The sequence below is a fragment of the Meriones unguiculatus genome, chromosome 3, assembly GCF_030254825.1.
Source record: "Meriones unguiculatus strain TT.TT164.6M chromosome 3, Bangor_MerUng_6.1, whole genome shotgun sequence".
In the NCBI taxonomy this organism is placed as follows: domain Eukaryota; kingdom Metazoa; phylum Chordata; class Mammalia; order Rodentia; family Muridae; genus Meriones; species Meriones unguiculatus.
Window position 1 is genome coordinate 30,785,157 of NC_083351.1, and position 20,884 is coordinate 30,806,040.

The 20,884-nt window shown below is 50.0% G+C and overlaps 1 protein-coding gene and 1 long non-coding RNA gene across 6 annotated transcripts; one reads left to right on the top strand and one right to left on the bottom strand.

Moving 5' to 3' along the window:
• The first annotated feature begins 741 nt into the window (after positions 1–741).
• Positions 742–2,437, top strand: LOC132653020 (uncharacterized). Of its 2 annotated transcripts, none has more exons than XR_009590649.1 (2): positions 742–1,774; positions 1,964–2,437. It is a non-coding gene; the product is annotated as an uncharacterized LOC132653020 (long non-coding RNA). The 2 variants fall into 2 exon arrangements; XR_009590650.1 differs by having other exon boundaries at positions 1,770–1,874.
• Positions 2,438–6,686: 4,249 nt separating this feature from the next.
• Positions 6,687–10,699, bottom strand: C3H1orf210 (chromosome 3 C1orf210 homolog). Of its 4 annotated transcripts, none has more exons than XM_060379715.1 (3): positions 10,420–10,699; positions 7,594–7,709; positions 6,687–7,445 (listed from the first exon to the last, which is right to left on the bottom strand). In XM_060379715.1, the coding sequence occupies exons 2-3, from the start codon at positions 7,610–7,612 to the stop codon at positions 7,129–7,131; spliced, it is 336 nt and encodes a 111-aa protein (XP_060235698.1). In that variant the 5' UTR covers positions 7,613–7,709; positions 10,420–10,699; the 3' UTR covers positions 6,687–7,128. The 4 variants fall into 4 exon arrangements, with proteins under 4 accessions (XP_060235698.1, XP_021500199.1, XP_021500200.1 ...); XM_021644524.2 differs by having other exon boundaries at positions 10,329–10,698; XM_021644525.2 differs by lacking the exon at positions 10,420–10,699 and adding an exon at positions 10,223–10,326.
• Positions 10,700–20,884: the final 10,185 nt, after the last annotated feature.

The following is a 20,884-nucleotide window of genomic DNA, read 5'->3' on the forward strand; positions in this document are numbered from 1 at the left end:
CAGGTGACGCATATGTCTGCAGACAGTGGATTTGTAAGGGACAAAAAGGGAGCTAGGGAAATAGCTGAGAAATCAATGCTGAACCCAGGTGTAAGGTACAGGGACTTAAGTTAGGAACTGCTTCAATACAGCTCCAAGGTGCAATGGATGCTGGGAAAGTAGGACCCACAGAGGAGCCCAGATGGAAGAGATGCGGATGATTCAGCAGTGATCACCCGAAGGTGCAAGACAGAAGTCAGCCTTGGAGCAGGGGAGGCCAGTGGCCCAAAAGCACAAGGAGGATGGGAATGAGCTTGCAACTCCTTTCGATAAAGAGAAGGAAGAATATGCATGCATGCAGGTGAGTTTGTGGGCTTGAAGCAGAAAACGAAGGGAGGCCCTGACTGATAGCGATTCTCCCTTCAAGGTGGAGGCAGTTTTAAAGGGTTATGGAGGAGGGAAGGTCTACGATTCTTAGGCAGGAGGTTAGCGCTAGGAGGGACTGACTGTGGTCCTCCAAAATAGGACATCAAGAACAATAGGCCCTCCAACTGGGCCAGCTCAGAGACCCCAAAGCAGGATGTAAAGACTAAGCTGAGTTGGTCCTTCCAGCCTGAGGGACTTCCTTGCCAAGGGAGCATGCCCGGAATGCTACTGCCCTTTCACCTAGTAAACTTGTCAACTTTGGGGGCACTCAAATCCCTACACACATTCCTGCATCTTATACATCTTCTTACAACAGACCAAGATCTAGGTAAAATGGGCTTCTGAGAAAAATACACCCATTCCCTGGAAGTTCCAGGCCTGGGGGGAAACAGGGGAGGGGAAGGCATTGCCTGCTCGGATCTGGGATGTGGCCACTCGTCTCTGTGCCCTTTCTAAAGAACTCGTTCTTGTTTCCTTGCTTGCTAAGAGTAAATTCTTCATGACTCCCTTTATTACCCGGTCCTGCTGGAAGTCTCTTACTAGAGCCCAGGAATGGAGATTGCTTTTGGGGTTAAAACTAGTAGGATGGCCAAGCATCCCATAGCCTGACCAAGAAAGCTTCAAGAAACTTTGAAAACCCAGTTGAGACACTAGCAGGAAGGGCTGCAGGCCGGGATGCAGGCATGGACAGCCATCAGCCATGGGCTGGAGTTTCACTGGGATGTTCGGTGGTGAACAATGGGGCAGGAAAAAAGTACTGTGGAGAGATTGACATGATGGACCTCAAAGTCCAAGCTGAGGGACAAAGAGGCAGCAGGTAAGGGGCGGCAGAGGAAGACAGATGTCTATGAGTTCAAGGCCCACTTGATCTGCATAGCAAATTCCAGGCCAGTCAAGGCTACACAGTAAGATTCAGTCTCTAAATAAATAACGAAATATCCAAACTGGCATTGAGCGAAAAAACACTAATACCAGGGGAGGAAGAGAGAGAAACTTGATACTCTCCCTCCAGAGGCTATAGCCAAGTTCTACATTCTTTCGGGCATGTTTCCCGGACACTGGGAGAATGTTCTCCTGAAACTGCCCCTTCCGGTCTAGTCACATTCTATAGGAGACGCCAGACCTCCTGGTCTCCTCCAGGGGCTAGGCAACCTACACAGGAACCCTCAGGCTCAGCACCCTGCCTGTAATCTTGAAAGTCTCCCCAGATCAGGCTTGCCAGTTCTGTTCCCCCAACCTGGGGCTACAGTCTGAATCTTCTGGGTCTTCATGTGCTGGCCAAGTGGGGAATGCAGTCAGCCCAGGCCAGGTAGGGATGAAACCCTCCAAGGAGTCTTCTTTTCTGAGTCTCTGTTACTCCTACTTCCAGGTAAGACAATGGTGTCAGTTTCTGAGTGCAGTCAGCAGATAGCAGCTAAGATGTGTGAGCCTTAGCCTGTGAGTCTGTACAGTAGAGCTGTTGGGAGAAGGTACGGTATTAATGCTGTTCTTGCTGCTCATTTTACTGTTTATACAGCATCTGAGGTTTTTAATCCAAATCCTTTGCTGTCCTCACCAGATCTGTATCCTGGGAAGCCGCCTTTCAAGTCTCCAGCAAGAAGTGACCGACAGGGCAGGTGCGGTGGCACATACCTGTGATCCCAGCACTCAGGGAGGTAGAGGCAGGCAGATCTCTGTAAGCTTGAGGCCAGCCTGGTCTACAAAGTGAGTCCAGGACAACCAAGAGAACCCCTGTCTCAAGAAACCAAGAAGAAGAAGAAGAAAAAGAAGAAGAGGAGAAGGAGGAGGAGGAGGAGGAGGAGGAGGAAGAGGAGGAGGAGGAGGAGGAAGAGGAGGAGGAGGAGGAAGAGGAAGAGGAGACTGACAAGAAGACTTAGCAAGGTCCTCCCTGAAAATGAATGCTGGCTACCTATTGTATGGAACTATGGCAGAGCACCCATCATTAGGGATATAGTTACTATTCACTCTCTTTTTCATATGGAACTCAGTCTTACCAACAACAATATGAAATAAATACCAGTTTACTGAGAAATTGGGAACAGACAGGTTTAATAACTTGCTCAAGGTCACACAGCATACCAGTGTCAGAGCTGGGATTTGGATTAACCTGTGCTCTCAAATCACTGCTAGGATGCTGTTGTGTGTGTGTGTGTGTGTGTGTGTGTGTGTGTGTTCATTCATGCAAACATGAGTACACATGTGAGCTTTTTTTGTGTAGGTGCCAGAAGTCAATCTCAGGTGTCCTCAGGAGCCATTCACCTTGATTTTGGGGACAGTGTCTCCCTTGGCACGATGTTCACCAAGTAGGATGAGTTGGTTGGACAATGGTTTCAGGGATCCACCTGTCTCTGCTAGGATTATGAGCACGTGCCACCAGGCTCCTTATATTTTTCTAGGATGTGAACTTCAGCATGAGTTCCTCTTGTCTGTGCAGCAAGCTCTATGACTAAGCTGTCTCCCGAGCCTGGGAGTTTCTTAAATTGAGCGTCTGTGGCTTTCACAATTCCTCCCTCATCTTTGGTCTTCCCACAGCAGAGACATGGCCATGCCTTGGGAGGCAGCCAAGAAGCTGGATTCTCCTCTGAAATCAGGTCTGGCCTGGGGGCTCTGGGGCAGAGCAAGTAGTGGCCAGTGGTGAGGAGTGGGTAGTGGCAAGCTGGGGCCAGGACCACCTGAAGCCAGAAGAGGCCAGATGGGGGGGGGGGAGTTCAGGTTAGTGACATCACTCTCTTCCTCCATGGGTCAGCACCTGTGGCTTTCGAAGCCTATGACCCAGGTCAAGGTTCCTCCCTGTGCCTAGAACCACACATGCAGAACCCTTGGAAACGGGTTGCCTCAACAAATCAAATGAGGCCTAGAAGGACAGGGTCCAAGGTTCTGTGACTTGAGGGTTTTACTCTGCTAGGCCTGGCATCCAACAGCAGGTTCTGAGAGGAAGCCAGGCTTATGGAACCTTGAGTGCTGTAGGCAAGAAAAGCAACTGCTAGCTTTGAATCAGGCACCTGCATCTCCTGGGTCCTAGAGGTTCCAGCTCATGTCTTGAGGCATATGTAAAAATTAGGACAGTTGAGCCACTCACAGGTCCATAACTGCACTCAGGGCTGTTTCTCCCCAGTGGACACTGAAGGCAGGCAGCAGCTCTTTCCTCAGAGGCCAGGGTTTATCTATAGTCCCTTGGGCCTGCTCTTCAGGATCCTTTGGGGTTTCAGACTGTAGATGCCTCTGCTCTTTCCAAGCTTTCAAGGGCCAAACCACCTCTGAACCCAGGAACAACTGGTAACTCGGACCCCAGGAGTCAAACTTCTCTCCTCTAGCTCTTTTCACCCCATCTCCAGGCCAGGCCCTTCCTTTCAGACAACCCCTACAGCATGCCCCCACCCTCCTTCAGCATCTCCTCTCAGTTGCCCTCTTTAGCTGGTTCATACATTGCTACTCTCTGAGGCCACATTGCTGATATCCCCAAACCCAAGACCCCAGGCTGGACGGCTCCCAGGTGAACCCCTCTGTCCTGGGTATTTCCTTCTGGAAATCCTTCCTCTGACCTGGAATGGTCATTTCCCAACCTGTTCTCCCAGTACTGTATCCAGATGCCAAGCCAGAAACCAGGGAAGCTCCCCGGATCTAGAGTCAGCAACTGCTGTCAGCGCTGTCCCCTTCCTGTTTCTGGAGTCTGTGTCATATCTCTCTGGTCTCATCACTTATCTGTCTCTTCCTCCACTCCCTCTCTGTTCCTCAGCCCCAATGGCTTTGAATGTATGTATTTATTATTAGTTAGTCTGTGTGTTTGCATGAACACACATGCCACAGCACACACGTAGAGGTCAGAGGACAATTGTGTGGAGTTGACTCTCACCTCCCACCTCAATTTGGGTTCCAGGGTTTGAACTCAGGTCATCATCAGGCTTGCGTGGTGCTTGCATGAGGCAAGTCTTTACCAACTATGCCATCTTACTAGGCTTACAAGGGCTTTTCTATCATTTTGAAGAGGGAAAAAAATAGACACAGATGAGCCTCAATTGTTCTCAGCTGGATTGTACGCTCTCTGTCTGAGCCTCAGAGGCCCTCACCAATATTGTCCACTCCAGCTTCACAGCTGACCAGGGACTCTCAGACACCTCCTTGTGTCCCATCTGAAATCCTTGCCTTTCTCAAGGCCCTCCCTGCATCAGCCACCCCCCACCCCCCCCCAACCACTTTTCTTCTCTTCTCCTTCAAGGGCAGACACAGGGTAGACACAAGCAGGATGGCCCCTTGTCTGGGAATGATCGGAAATAAACAGATGGCACCATCCCCCATGTGTGCTACAGGATTCTGGCCCTTCCGTCCTCCAAGTCTTGGCTGATTAGATCAGAAATGAGTACAAGAACCAGCTTGGACCAGCGTCTTCCCTGATTGCTTGAAACTTGGGTTCAAAGTTTTAGAAGTTCTAAGAAAGAAGAGTCACATCAATGTCCTTCTAAATGACAGAGCATTACAGGTACAGTGCCAGCCACTAGCCACAAGGACAGGACAACCTGCCTTCTAAATCAACTGTCCCTGTGCTTCTATTTAAAGCCATGTTCCTTCCCCAAACTGTTCATAATGAAAAACTCTCAACTCAAGCCCCTCCCAGCTCAAGGTGGCCTCTCTGGCAAAATCTCCCTTCATCATGAACCATCCTTCTCATCATGCATGTGTGCACAGATCAGAGGGAGTCAGTTTATCCCTTAGATCTTTACGAGGATCAAACTCAGGTTATCAGGCTTACACAGCACTTTCCCTTCTGGCCATCTTGTTGGCTCTATATTTCTTTTCCTTTCCTTTCCTTTTTTTTTTTTTTTTTTTTTTTTTTTTTGTTGTTGTTTGTTTTTCAAGACAAGGTCTTTCTACATAGCCCCAGCTGTCTAGGAACTCCCTCTGTAGACCAGGATGGCCTCAAATTCAAGATTACCCGCCTCTGTCTCTGCTATGATTAAAGGTGGCTCACGACCGTCTGGCCTTCCCATCACTAAGCTTCTTGATGAAATCCTCCACATTTGCCTCTTCCTCCCCTTTCCACATTCACTCCTCAGTCACTCAGCAAACACCACTGTCCCTTGGAACTGTGTATCCCAAAATCCCTTACCCCAGAGCCCCTTGTAGAAACCAAAATCCATACACACAAGCGCCTCATACAGAATTTTACAATGCCTGCTTATACCCCATCCATAGTCTCCCAGGTACTTTAAGTCACGTCTAAAATACTTCTGATTCTTTTAACTTCATGTATATGGCGTTTTGCCTGCACGTCTGTGCTCCCTGTGTGTGCATGCAGTTCTAAAAGAGACCAGAAGAGAACATTGGATCCCCTGGAATTGGATTTACCCACGGTGTGAGCTGAGAACTGAACCCAGATTCTCTGTAAGAGCAATTGAGCCATCTCCCCAGCCCCGCTTTCTTTTGTTTGTTTGTTGTTTAGGCTTTCTGAGACAGGATTTAGCTAGACAGTTCTAGCTGTCTAGAACTCTTTGTAGGCCAGGCTGGCCTGGAACTCACAGAGATCTTCCTGCCTCTTCCTCCCAGGTGCTGGGATTAAAGTCATGCGCTACCACCGCTGGGCCCACTTTGATTCTTAATAGAATGCCTTCAAATTATTCCATTTTCATAGATTCAGCAGGAAATGATGGTGTGTAGCAAACTCAAAGCTTAGGCATTTTCACCAAATATTTTCCATCCAAAGTTGGCTGAGCCTGTGAATACAAAACCCTTGGATACAAAGGGTTGTGTATGTTTGCCTGGCATTGCCTTGTGTGAGAATCTGAGATCATATGAAAGCGGGAGGCTGACGTGGAGGGAGGAAGGGTTTCAGAGGGAGGGGGGAGGATGAGAGAGAGGAGAGAGAGTGTGAGTATGATCAAAATGCAGGACACACATGTATGAAATGGTCAATTAATTTATTGTTATACTTTTTAAAATATTTATTTTGTGCTTGGCATGAGTGGGCTGTCACACACATGTGAAAGTCAGAAGACAGAATTTGGGAGTCAGTTCTCTTCTTTCATCATGTGGATCCTAGGGATCAAACTCAGATTGTCAGCCTTGGCAGCAAGCCCCCTTACCTTCTGAGCCATTTCACTGGACCAGTAAAAAAAAAAAATGATTTTAATAAAACAAACTGTGGCCAGAGAGATGCTCAAGAAGGAACCTGGAAGGGGGAGGTCTAGGCAGCGTCTACCAGCTATGAGCAGTGTGCTTAGGTAAAGGAACGACTTCTTATGTGAATCCAAAATGAAAATAGATTAATTACAGTGGAAAACATGATATTTTATAACCAAGTCACATACTTTATTGATAAGAAAAACAAATTCAGTTATTTTGGCACGGTCTTCTCCTGCCGGGAGACGTGTGAAATCTGGGAACTTGTGGTTAGGGCTGCCATCATGAGGGGCATCAAAGCAGTCCAGGCAGTGGGTGACTGTGGTAAAACTTAGTGAAGTAGGGAGGAGGGAGGCAAAGAAAGGAAATCAAGAGGCCTACTCACAGGGGCCAGTTTCTCCACATTCACTCACTGTCAGGCTGTATCCCAGGACAGCAGAGAGCCTCAGAGAGTAATTGAGAAGCTGTTGTCACTTTGGCAACTAAGTGTCGAGAAACAGGCTCCTGGTGAGGCTTTAGGTACTAGCGGTTTCTGACCCTGAGGCTTGAGGCATGCTGTCTTTAAACTGCCAGGCATGGAGGGAAATGGGGAGTGTCCAAAGATGTGGCTCAGAGAGAGAAGTGGTCCCTGCTTCCCGTCGTCTCCATCTCACCAGCCCCAGGCTGAATGTAATTGTCCTCGATGAAGCCATCATCATCCTCATCTTCACCTTCCTGTGGGCGGTTCCCACCTGCTGCTCCGGACAGTGGGCGGTGCCGGTAGCTGGCACGGTATCGGCGGCAGAGGTGGCACTTGGCAGCCAGCGCGATGAGTGCAGAGAGGACCACCGCCCCCAGCACGACCCCTACTAGCACAGGCCATGCCCGGCCCCCAGTGGCCAGGCCAGGGGCCATAGCTGATGGAGTTGTGGCCACAGTGAATCCAGCTGCAGAGGAAGAGACAGGGTTGCAAACGGCGGACCCCAGATGGGGTTGCCAGGGGAAACTGAGAGAGTGGGCAGAGCCCTTCCTCCAATCTCAGCAGCTGAGAGGACCCAATCCATCCTCATCCATCTATACCTCTCTACCACTCACTTTGGTTTGCGTCGGTCATGGAGAGGCCTGATGACACTGGTGAGCCTTGGCTTCTGCCAGAAAAAGCCCTGGCTCCAGGGAAACCCCAGGCTCCAGGCAGTCCTGGGGTACAAGTCCTGAAAAAATACAGACATGTAGGGGTTAGATAGAGTGCACCTTCCACACTAGACCCACAGCCATGTTAGGGTACTATAAATTCCAAGGACATGACCACTGCCCACATCACTGGTCCAAGGAAGAGGACCAAAGCAGCTGTGCATAGATTTCAACTCTAGAATGGGCTAATACTGGAATTTCTAATGCTCTTAGTAAGCATACCTTAAGATTTAGACACTAGCAGTATGCTCACAAAATCCCACTACCTAAGTATAAACACCTGCCTTATTGATGAGAGCACAGAGGCCTCCAAATGGACAATGATTCAGTTGAGGCCCCCCCAGAATTCAAACTCAGGTCTCCAATACCACAGCACAGCCTGGCACAATCTTTGGCAAGCTGATAGGAAACAGGGCAGGGGCAGTTCAGTTGCAACTGTGTGGAGCTACCCAGCTCTGAAGCAGACCACAAGAACAGCAGGTTGTCCCCAGAGCTGTAGAGGAATTTTAATTCAGGACATGGCTGTGCTGGAAAGAGATCACCTCCAAAGACTTCTAGGTCTGTGTGATCTGGCTGGAATACAAACACGCCTTTAATCCAGGAGACAGAGGCAAGCAGACCTGACTTCAAGGCCAGCCTGGTATGGAGTAGGTACAGGTATTGTTTTAGGTAAAGAAAAGGTTAGGTCCAGGTGTGGTGGTACACACCTTTAATCCCAAGCAATGAAGGTAAAGTTAGAAGGAAGCACCCATGTTGGAAAGTGATGTCTAATTGAGTAGCAGAAACAGTGACGAATCAGAGAAAGACTTGACAGAATGGGATACACCCCATTCTCATGAGGAGAGAGAGGAAAAGGAAGCTACTTAAGGGGCGATGGAAGAGAAGATGCAGTTTTCACTAGGACACCAATGAAGAGACAGGGTTGCAGAGAGAGAGAGAGAACTCAGGTGAAGACTGAATGAGAAGCAGCCAGAACATTAGAGATTTCTTGAGTTAGTTTGAGCCAGGCAGGGCAATTCAGAGGCAGAGAGAAAGGCCAGACTGAATAAGTTGGGAGAGGAGTTTGAGCCAGAAACAGCTGAGATGAATCCGCCAGCTATGAGCTCAGAAAGAACAAGAAAGGGTGAGCTTATCAAGCAGTAATTCTCAGAGGCAGAAATGCTGAAAGTAAGCAGTAATTGTCAGAGGTTAGAAGCTTCCAGGCCTAGGCCTAGGCTAGCAGACAGAAGCAGTAAGCCTCCCAGACAGTTGAACCAGGCGACTAAAAGTTCTTTTCACACAGAGCAGCTATGCCTCTCTGCTCCTGCCTCAGGAGCCTCTCCTACCCCACACCTCAGTCCTTCTGGTGGCCTCCGTCCGCTCCCCTCTACCCAGTGGAGGGCCCACATTCTGCCACTGCAGCGGGGTTTATCCTGGGGAACTATTGCAGAGGACCACCTGAGTAATGAAAAGACGCAGATGAGGGTCATGCCGCTCGGGGCTGGGGAAGGGCATCTGAGCCAACGGAGAAGATCACCTGTGTAAGGCCTGGGCGCCTCTGAAGGAGGTCAACAGTGTGTGGAGAGAAGCGAACCTGAGGCATGGCTAGGGACGGGAGAGAAGGACAGCTGCAGTTGGGCAGTGTCTGCTGGAGGCTGACAAGAGTCATAGGTGTCCCTGGGCAGACTGGGCAGGCAAGGGACAGAAGCACCCAGCTTAGGGGCGTACCCAGCCACACTCCTTAGTTCGGTACCCAAAGGATGCTCTCACTCCAGTGACTCAGCCCTCCTCCCTACCCTCCGCCACAGCTGTGTCCTTCCAGTCACCGTCCCCAGCTGCGATCTCCCAACAGGAGTCTAACCATCTCCAATCTACTCCCTAAGCCAACCCTGAGCCTACCACTACAGCTCCCTATAGGCCAAACATGTCCTGTTCTTAGGTGGGGGACTCAAACTCCGGCATGGGCGGAGGCCAAACTTATCCACCCCTCAACTCTGAGTTTTCATCCCTTCGTGCCAAACCAGACTGTCCCTGTCCCGCTGCTCCAGGGTCTACAGGTGACCTCTGCCTCATCAGCATCCAGTCAGAACTGGTCATTACCAGCCACACACTTCCCTGAGGTAGAGGGCTGGGTAGGCTGGTGTTTGCCTGTGGTTGGGGGCTGGGAAGCTGGACTTCAGGGTTCAGTACACAAGGCTTGTAAAAGGAGTGCAGGGGCATGGGCAGAGGGAATGATCGTATGGGAGATGGAAGCCTCAGAAAGGGAACGGACCTAGTTTGTTCATTCATCTGCAAGCAATCCTTGGTTGCCTCCTGGGGACCTCTGTCTAGGCACCCAGCACTCAAAAGACAAGAGTTTGTTACACTGCAATGAGTTAAATTAGATTTCTCAAAGGTCTCACATTCGTTCCTTTCTGCCCTTGCCCTGCTCTGTAAATTCTTTCCAGAGATATCCGCAAAGTCACTTCCCAGACGCTCTGTACCCACAGCCCACACCTGTCTGCCCATCCCCCTCCTGCTGTCATTTCACAACCCACAACACAGTAATACACACCCCCGACTGGATCTAGTTTCTCTGCTGCACGCACAGGAGCTCTTCCTGAGTCAGAAGAGACCTGAGCACCCTCTCCCACAACCCCGTGTCCCCTCTCCGCTCCCACCTTCAGACACTGTGCACAATCCGTGGAGGTGGCTTCCGGCTGGGACTGCTGAACCTGGACAGGTGGGCGGGCCCGGCGAAGCTTGACTCACCTGGAGCCGCTGCGGGGTGGGCGGGGCAGAAGTGCAGGTGAAGGGGAGGCGGGGCGGGGCGGCAGCCAGGATTTGCAAGGCGCTCAGCAGGGAGGACTCACGTCTCCTAAGTGTTGAGGGGGAGCAGGCTTGCACCCTCCCCCCAGTGCCCCAGCGCTGTGGATTAGTGCAACTGGAAGGAAGAAGGGGTCCAGCCTGTCGCCGAAGGGACAGATCTCAGCAGGCCCTGCTACCGGCAGCGATAAACAAAAGGATTTCCAGTGCCGGTACAAAGTCCAAAGTTGAAGCTGGAGTTTTACAGACCTGCAAAGGCAATAGCCAGATGGGACCATCAGGGGAGAGAGCCTTCTGCAGCAGAGCCTGAGGGAACCAGGCATGCTCCAAACTCCCCTGAAAAGAGTTAGCACACGGTGCGTGGGTGCGTGTGCGTGTGCGTGTGCGTGTGCGTGTGTGTGTGTGTGTGTGTGTGTTCATGGGTTCCAAGCCTTCATCTGGGTCTCATGAACCCCTTGACTCCACCTGCCAGGCCCTTAGATCTCCTCTCTTGCTTCCCTTTCCCTCCATCCATTGTCCTTCAAGACACAACTTAAGTCTCACCTCTACCCCAGTCCAGCACAGCTTGGGACACCTTTGGTATCAGTGATTGTCAGGATCTTGGGCTCATTCCTGCCCAGCCTGCCTCCAGTAGCCACCTGGACGTTCTCCCACGGGGGGAAGACAGCCTCAGGGGTTCTCTGGGCTGCCAGTGCCCAGCATAGTACCCGAGGCTGCAGAGGATCGATAGGTATCTCAGGGAGAGAGGATTGCCTGTGCTACTGGTGCTCAGGCATGCATGCGCCAGGATCCAGGACCAGCAGGGCAGAGCTGGAGAGAGGGCTGTATTTGTTTTTATGTAAAGGTATAAAGCATAACACTAGTCTGGAGACCTAAAACCCACCCTGTTAGCCACCTTCAAGCACGGAATTCCATAACATTTGGGACCATAATGCTGTGCGGCTCTTGGTGTAGGCGCAGTACTTTTCTCACACCCAGGAAGCAGCCACTTACTGTGTTCCGTGCCCCAGTTCCAGCGGCCCCACGCTCTCTCAGTCTCTGTGGGTTTGCCTTTTCTGGATATTTTGTATAAATGTCACGTTATCTGTGCCACATACACTTACCTATTTCATTTAGACAGGGTCTCGCGATGTAGGCCCGACTCACCTTGAATTCATTATGTAGACCAGGCTGCCCTCAAACTCACAGAGATCTACCTGCCTCTGCCTCCGGAGTACTGGGATTAAAAGTGTGCACCACCACCCCAGCCAGCTCAGTGCCAACTTCTGAGTGGATGGTTAGTTCTCATAACCATCCCACGAGATCGATGTTAATCACCCCCTTTCCAAATGAAGAGAATGAGGCCCTGAGAAGAGAACAGATGTGAACTGGCAAAGGAAATAAAGAAATGGTCCACACACCCGTCCGTCCTTTATCCCAAGAATACTTATTGAACGCACACCACAGAGCCACAGCCACCCAATAAGTAAAATACACAGCAATCCCGCTGGCGCGTTCAGCCAGAAGCTCTGACGCACTACAACCTTCCACGGACGGCCTGGCAGCCGTGCGGTAAGCTCCGAGCGAGTTGCCCGCACCGGGCTTCCACGGCAGTGACGGACCACAGACCAGCATAGAAATAAGGCTAGTTCAGAGAACGGCGAGGACTAGCAAGGAAAGTAAAATAGCGGCGGGAGAGATGGCTCAGTGGTTAAGAGCACTTGTTCTGGCAGAGGGCCTGGGGTCGATTCCCAGCATCCGTGCGGTAACTCGCAACCACCCATAACTTCAGTTCTGGGGGGATCTGACACTCTTCTGACCTCCACAGGCACTAGGCGTGCACCCAATACATAGGGACGCATGCAGGCAAAACCTTGTCACACATGTACAATAAAATATTTTTTTTTACAAGGTAAAAAGCAACATAATGGCCTCATGTGAACATGGCAGGAAAAGAGAGGATTAGTCTTTGTCACTTTACTGTTGCTGTGTCAGAACACCTGACAGCAACAGCCCAGCGGAGGAAGGACTTGCTTTGACTCACTGTTTCAGATGGCTTCAGTCTATCACGATGGGGAACGTGTGCCGGTTGTTCAAGGCATGGCGGTGAGGGTGTGTAGTAGAGGTTGTTTGTATCAACGTGAACCGAGAAGCAGACATCAAACAGGAAGTGGGCAGGGAGGACCCACCCTCAAGGACCTAGGAACCTACCTCCCCCAGCTAAGTTCCACCTTCCAAACCTTTCAGAGCCTCTCCAACGAATACCAGCAACTGGGGACCAAGCATTCAAACGATGAGCCTGTGAGAGACATTTCACAGCCGAACCGTAATGTTCCACCCCAGCCCCCAAAGGCTTACCATGTAGAGTCTTACAATGTAAAACTTAGTCCAGGTATCCACACGATCTTAACATTTCCAACATTATTCAAAAGTCTATGTGGGGTCTCTCCTGAGACTCAAAATAATCCCTTAGCTGCGAGCCCCTGAGAGTAAAGGAATGGGTTATAAATTTCCAATGTACAATGGTACGGTCAACATTGCATTTCAAAAAGACAGGAATATGGTATAAGAAGAAAGGGTTTTATCAAAGCAAAGCCAGTAAGTCAAATATTAACCCCCATAGCTCCATGACCAACATCCAGGGACATCATATCATGGTGTGAGCTCCAACAGTCCTGGGCAGCAGCACTGTCTCTGTGGCTTGTGCTGTTTTCAGCACCCAGGGCCTCTCTCCCGGTCTGGTTCCGTTTGGTACCTGCAGCTCTCTTGAGCAGACACCCACATTCCTGGCATCTCAGGCATCCACTGCACCTTGGGGCTCTCTTCATGGGTCCACAGATACCTTGTAGGGACTCCAACCCCCTATTACACATTGCCTGGCCTCGTGGGGTCTTCTCTGGAGTCTTTAAGGATGATCATACAGCTCCCTAATTCGGCCCTAGATGTATGGTAAGAAAGTCTAGTGCCAGCTTGAGCAGCTGCCATGTACCATTGGACCATGGTTGCAGAAGAAGGTCTGGGTGGCCAAACCTGGAAAAACACTTCTTTAGATGGAGCCGTTAGAGTAGAACACGTGGTAGCACTGTCTCCCCGATTCTGCTACTTGTTGCCAGTTCTCACCGTAAACCTAACTACAATCAGTCAGCAAAAGCCACGCTACAGTTTGAATGCTATGCCACCTTGGAGTTCTCTCTGCTAAATTAGTCCGTGACTTGTGAACTCAGTTTTTCAGAATACAGGAAAAATACAGATAAATCCTTTGCTAGGATGTAGCAGGAAAAGTCACAGCCGAGTTCTTGTTCCCACCTGAAGCTGCACGAGCACAGCCTTTATTGTGCACACTCTTGCCGGGATTCCGGCTTCTGAAGCCCCACCAAAATCACCATTAAAGTCTGCTTAGTGCATTTTAGGGCTTCTGGAGCCTGCTTCTCCAAATGCTTCCAAATTCCCTCCAAAAACCAGTTCCAAAAGCCTAAAAGCCACATGGTTAGATTTGTTCAGAGTAGCACCCCACTTCTGACACAAAAATTTTATAACATTCAACAACAACGATTACATTTTATTTGTAAATATTTTTATTTGCACCCACACCCACACATACCCCCACACACACACGCTACAGCACGCTTGGGGGAGTCAGAGGACAACCTGCGGAAGCCAGCTCCGCCCTTCTACCGGGTGGGTTCTGGGGATCAAACTCAGATCATCAGGCTTGGTAGCAGGTCCCTTGGTAGCAGGCAGCCATCTTGCTGCCTCACAATTTTTATTTATTTTTTTATTAATTACTTTTCTATCACTGTGACCACATTACCTGGCAATAACAACGTCAAGGAGGGAAGGTCCGTTAGGGATCACAGTTTGAGAGGGTTTCAGTCCACAATGGCAGGGAGGGCGCGGCTGAGGAACCTGTTCCTGGCAGCTGAACCCAGACAGGAAGTAGACAGGGACAACACACTCCCCAGTAACCCAGTGGCCTACCAGGTAGGCCCCACTTCCTCAAAGTTTTGAGAGCTCCTCAAAAATAGCCCCACAAGCTGAGGAGCAAGCCTTCGAGACTGTGGGAGGCATTTCAGATTCAAACCATAGCTCCCACTAGAGAGGGAGGGCTAACGAGATCGTGGTTATGTCAATGTCTGGGCGGAGTGGGGGGGGGGGGGGGGGAAGAAACCAGTAGAGAGCATGGCTGCCTTGCCCAAGCAACGGGAAAGATGCTGCTGGGAGGAGTGTGGTAAGGGAGGTGAGAAAAGTGAATACCACTGCCTCAGAGAAGCGTGAGTCCACTTCTCCGGAGGGCGACACATCCTTTGCAGTTGTAAACTGAGGAGCTAGGGTAGAAGCAGGGAGGCCAGATAGATGGCTGATGCAAGGATTTAAGCAAGAGTAGATGTGGCCCCAGGGAAGCCAGGAGGAAATAAGAGAAAATGCTTCATAGTATACATAACTTGACCAAAAAGTCAATAAGATTTGCATATTGAAATTCGGATTTGACAAAAAAAAAAAAAAAAAAGATAGAAATCAAGAATTTCGTCCTGAAGATTAGAGCTACCACTCACCCAAAGCAGGAAGATTGGAGTGGGACAGCATAAGGAGAACCCTTGCTGCCAGGGCCCTCAGTTTGGATATCTGAGAAACATCCTGGAAATACAGTATGTACAGCGTGAAGTAGCCTGGATGTAGCAGTTCTGAACATGTATGATTGAGAACTAGCAAAATGTGGAACCAGAAAAAAAAAAAAATCCATGTATCTGGGCAAGATAGCCAAGGAGCAGGTAAGAGAGAAAACTCTAGAGTGTGCCAGGAGTAGAGGTCAGGGAGAGGAAAGGAAACAGGCCAGGAGACTAGGGAGCTAGGGAGGGGCTGGTGAGAGGCAAACCCGTGACAGAGGCGACAGAGGCGCCCTGGCCAGAGAACAAAGCATTTAAGGGGCGAGGGCTTGGTTAGTAAAATGCTGCAGGTAAGTCAACTAAGCTAAGGGCTGCACATTGACCGACCTTTGAAACTGGCAATAGGGAGTCCCAAACACCTTGACCAGAGCTGCTCTTCCGGTGTGCTGGGAGCAACAGCCCGGTTGGCGGATGCATGTGCACGCAAAAAAAAAAAAAAAAAAAAAAAAAAAAAAAAAAAAAAAAAAAAAAAAATACAGAGACTGCTTCTTCAGGAAATTCTGCCACAAAGGAGCAGAGAGAAAGAGCAGACACTGGAGAAGGGGCTGAAAGTGGAGGAAAGCTGCTGTTTTCTTTGAAGGTGAAGAAAAACGGTGGGACCTTGTCTGTATGCTGATCAGAATAATTCGGGAAAGACTTGATGATACAGAGTGGGAAGATCCCTGAGGAGGCATCTGAGAAGGTGGGGCCAGGTGCACAGAACTGGCTTTGGAAAGAGGCCCTCTGAGTCACAAGAGGTGACCTAAATACATCAGGGCTGAGGGGCAAGCTTCAGGGAGTTCTTTGTTGGTATCTGTTTTCCCTGAGCAATAGGAAGCGATGTGAAGCAAGGGTGGCAAAAGGAGAGACTGAAGTTGGAGGAGAGAAGAAAGGGTGAGAATTTATTATTCCGGGAGAGGGAGAGGAAACAGGTTCACTGGGTGATTGTTTAGTCTGGGGGTTCTAGCTAGTTCTCTCATCGTTGTGACTGAATACCTGGCAAGAGCGGCTTACAGGAAGAATTCATTTTGGGTAACAGTTGAAAGAAAGGGACACAGTCCGTCACGGAGGAAAGGCACGGCGCTGCGAGCCGAAAGCGGCTGGTTACACTGCGTTCTGATCACACAATCCCCCACAAGGCTAGGCAGCAGAGAGGTGTAACCCAGCGCTCCACTCGCCGGCTCTTTCTTCCCCAGAATTCTTAGCGAGTCCGGAACTCCAGCCTATGGGAAGGTGCCACCCACTTTCTGGGTGGGTCTTCCCTCCTCAGCTAAACCTCCCTGGAAACAGCATCCCAAACACGCCTCGCATTCTCTCCCAGGTGATTCTAATCCTGTCATCTTGACAGCGGAGATTAACCGCCAGTGGGTGACTGTTCATTTTTCTGTCATTCCAAGAGCGGGTAGGGAGAAGCTGAAGGAAGGGCCTGAGCCAGGACTGGGGATTGGCCAGGCAGAGATGACAGAGTGAGCGAGGGGCAAAGGAACTTGGCTTTAGCAAGGCAGTGGTTATGACGGGCGAGCCATCTGGGTCAGGATACAGAGTGAGGAGAGTGGGGAAGACAGAAAAGGCAGTAAGAGCCTTCAACTCGAGGGCCAGACACCGGTGAACCGAAGAGGTTATGTGGAAGACAGGAAGAGGTGGGCGGATGGCAGCACCCAGGGATTAAGGCTGCTCTGGGGATGCAATTCTCATTAAGACAGGCCCAGGGCTATAAAGCTTGGTGTGGTCCTGAGGCGGGACCTGCAGAACAATGGTGGTTTCACTCTTATCTGAAGTATGTGGCTCACCTTCTGAATCATGGCTCTAAAGAGAGCCTTCCAAAGAAAGCTCCCCTGATCAATAAAGCTGGAGTTCAAAGCAGGCTTCCGACTCCCCGTGCAGTACTTTTCCAGCTATTTCTTTATACCCCGGCAACTTCTTTCTGCACTAGATGAGTTACATACCCCATCCTCCTGCCCCGGTGTTCTGTTCCTCACAGCCATTTGGAGTGACAGATAGCAATCGCTTCTTTTCAAAGGCATGATCGTATTTCCTAGAGGAAGCTCAGAATGCTATCCAAGCTCAGCATGGGTGCTGAGCATGCAAAAGATGAGAAGCCCTGCACCCCTCTGAACACTGGGTTCCTTCTCCTTAGACCTGGTCCCTCCTTGCAGCAGTCATGACTTCTAATCTGGGAGTCCTAGGCCTGGAGGATGTGTACAACCCTGTGTTTGTTTGTTTGTTTGTTTGTTTGTTTGTTTCAGCAGGGTCTCATGCAGACTAGCCTCAAATTCACTATGTGGCCAAGACTGACCTTGAATTTCCTGATCCTTCTGCCTCCACCAACCAAGAGCTGGGAATACAGGTTTGAGCCAGCTTGCCTAGCTGGCAGGATCCTTTTAAGAAGGTGGTAGGAGCAGAACAGTGAAGGTGTATGCTCCTCCCTCCTCCTCCGCCTGAGGTGCACGCATGAGCCTGGCCCTGGTAGTTGCTCAGGGTTAACCTGCTGAATGGATGCATAGCCAGAATTCCACCAGCTGCTCTAGGTTAAAACAACAAAGCTCGTGCTGGCCGGTCCAACTCTATTTGGACCTCTGTTCTACTGTCCGTAATGCTGCTTTGGAATGGTGGATGGTGGATGAAGCCATTGGAAGGAAGCTGCTGGCTTCCATGCTTCCAGTCATGTCCAGCCTTCCTGGAACCTGGGAAGCAGACACTAGGATTTTCCGTAAAGGGTGGCTTTTCCCCACCCCGTTCTGACCTACCATCGCCAACATTCCACACATGTCCCAGCATTCACAGAGGTCCCACTGAGACCCCAGACAGGTATGATGGCATACACGATGATATCAGCACTCGGCAGGATGAGGCAGGAGGATTCCTGAGAGTTCCAGGTGGACCAGCCAGGGTAATAGTTAGAGCCTGTCTTAAAAGAAGAAAGCGAGCAAGAAGCCCTCTGGTTCAGTTATCACTGAGAAATCAAAGCATGAGATAACTGAAAAGATCTTCCCCCAGTGAAGCCCTCCCACCCCTCACTCCCATCCTCCACCCCACCCCCAAGAGACCAGAGTCCAGGGGCAACATTTCAAGGCCCTGGCTTCTGGTACTTTCTTCCTCACTCAAAACCCAGGAAGCATTGAGGAAGCGTTTGCTGAGCCTCAGAAGTCCCGAGCCACACCACCCTGAAACTACAGTAAAATTATCTCATGGAGTGTTGCCACATCAGATTCCTCACCCGGGTTAGCGAGCCAGTTCTGTCAGCAGTTCCTGGCTCCACCTTGCCAGCCTCATCTGACATTGAAAAAGAACTAAACAGCACACGTGGTATCAGTGACTGTTCTGATGCTTCGGGATACTGGACAAATGCAACCCAAGGCAGGAAGGGCTTCTTTTGGCTTACAGTTCCAGGCAGTTTGGTCCCTCTTGGCAGGAAGAGGAGGCAAGCTGGTCACTCGTATCCAGTCAGAAAGCAGAGCGTGATAGGTGACTACACCCAGGTCACTGTCACCTTGATTCAGTCCAGGTCCCCAAAGCTGGTGGGATGCAGCCACCAGTTTTTAATGGGGGTCTTCCTAATCTAGATAGCCTCTCACAGAGTAACTCGGAGATTTGTTTCCATGGAAACTCCAATGCCACCAGGTTGATAAAAGAAATCCACAGCCAGCCTTTAAAGTGCACAGTGAAACTGTGGCATTCCGCTGACCCTCCCCCACCCCCACGTCAGTTACCTGTGCAGTAGTCAGGCCTAGTGGGAGCAGAAGAATTCAGCCGTTGTGACAGGAACTGTCACCTCCACCTGAGACACGAATCCATATAAGTGGCCACATTTGGAAAAGCAACTAGACAGAGGTGCCAGCATGTCGCCCTGCACGGCCCACCTCCCCGGCTCCTGTGCAATAGGAATAGTCATGTTTGCTGCCTTCTTGCAATCATGGAGGGAAAGGAAGAAAGTGGGAGTCTACCTGAGAGGCCACTGGTACTGGAACAGCCCACAGGCAGAACTCCTCTGTGGCAGATGTCACTTACACTCGGGAGGAGGTGGTCTTCCCCCTGGGTGCAGGAGGCCCTTGCTGTATGAAGTTGCAACAGCACAGAGTAGGTGCTTTCTTTAGGACAGGGGCAGAGGCCAGATAGCAAAGTGTGACCATGCCTACAGGGAAAAGGCAGTCAGGAGGGGGCAGAGGTGGGGCGCTGCCTTCCAACCGCCCTGTATCTCCTTGCGCTGCCGCCATGAGCCCCAAGTGGGCTTGTCATCACCTCTTGCTGTAAACTAACACATCAAGATCAAGGAAGACTGAGTGACCAGAACACACCCCAGCCTACAGATCCTGCAAGGGATGCATTTGTGACTGTGAGCCTGGTGGCAGTATTCCCTCACAAAATGTGCTCTGCATGCTAAGTAGGCTCGCTGTTGTTTGAGATAAAAAAAAAAAAAAAAAAAAAAAAGGACAATAGGTCACTTGTGTCATGTGCCATTGGGTGCAGTTGGTTCTAGGTTTTCAGAGTGACCTGGAATAACTTAGAGGCAGGATGCCCTTGAAGTCCTTGCCAGCCTGTCTCCCCTGGTCTGCCTTTTGCCTTCTCAGGGGCCTCACCCCACCCTGCCAGAGCTGAATCGGTTGGTTTTGTTTGTTTGTTTGTTTGTTTTGTTATTTCAAGAACAAAATTTCCCATGCTTTCTGAGATTATAGGAATTGGTTTTCTGAAATCATTGGCGAAGGTGGGAGGGGTGGATGTGTGTGCGTGTTTGTGTGTGTGTGTGTTGTACAGAAGGTCGTAGCCTTCCTGTGAGTGTTGGCAGAGACTCTAACCCGCTTGTTCTCCAGAGAACACAGTCTAATGGGCCTGTTACATAGTTACTCTCTAGCTCTTGACCTGAACACAGGGGGTAAAAATTGAGTTTCTCTGTATAACCAAGCTGAGGACCATTTGTTTCCTTGTCCAGAAATAAAGAATGAAGCCGACCTCAGATGACTGAGAGTCCTTGAGGTGTAGACACCACCTTTTTCTGGTGTTATAAGAGTTCTCAGATGCAAGTCTGAGCTTTGGCCTCCTAACAAGCCAGCCACACCCACCAGTCTCTAATACTCCAATTAAAAGAGACAACAGCAAACAGCATCTTTTAGCTTTTCTTTCTTTCTCTCCCTTTCTCCCTTTCTCTTTTTCTCTCTTCTTTCTTTCTATCTTTCTCTCTCTTTCTTTCTTTCTTTCTTTCTTTCTTTCTTTCTTTCTTTCTTTCTTTCTTTCTTTCTTTCTTTCTTTCTTTCTTTCTTTCTCTCTATCTTTTTTCTCCCCCTTACCCCTAAACCAGGTTTCTCTGTGTAGCCTTGAACTCATAGAGATCCTCCTGCCTCTGCCTCCCAAGTGCTGGGCTTAAAGATTTCTACCACCACCACCTATCAGAGCAAAAAGTTTTCTTCTAGGAGGCCACACTGGGAAGAGGAATAAGGAGTTCTGTGTACGGTCACTGATATGAGGTTTAGGTTTGAACAAAGGAAAGAGGTGTGCAGAATTAAGCAGTCCGGTCAAGGTGTGGTCTTGGCATTTTTATTATTTCAGCTTCAGCCTGTTCCAGACAGTGGTCCAGTAAGTTTTCAGAACTATGTGTAGACTTGGGCCCCGTGAGAAGGCTCAGGGAGTAAAAGCATTTGCCTTGCAAGCCTGACAACCTGATTTCCAACCCCAAAACCTGCAGTGGAAAGAGTGAACCAACTCCCAAACTCCTCTGACCTACACGCATGTGCCACGGCATACACACACACACACACACACACACACACACACACAAATCACCACAACAAATTGAA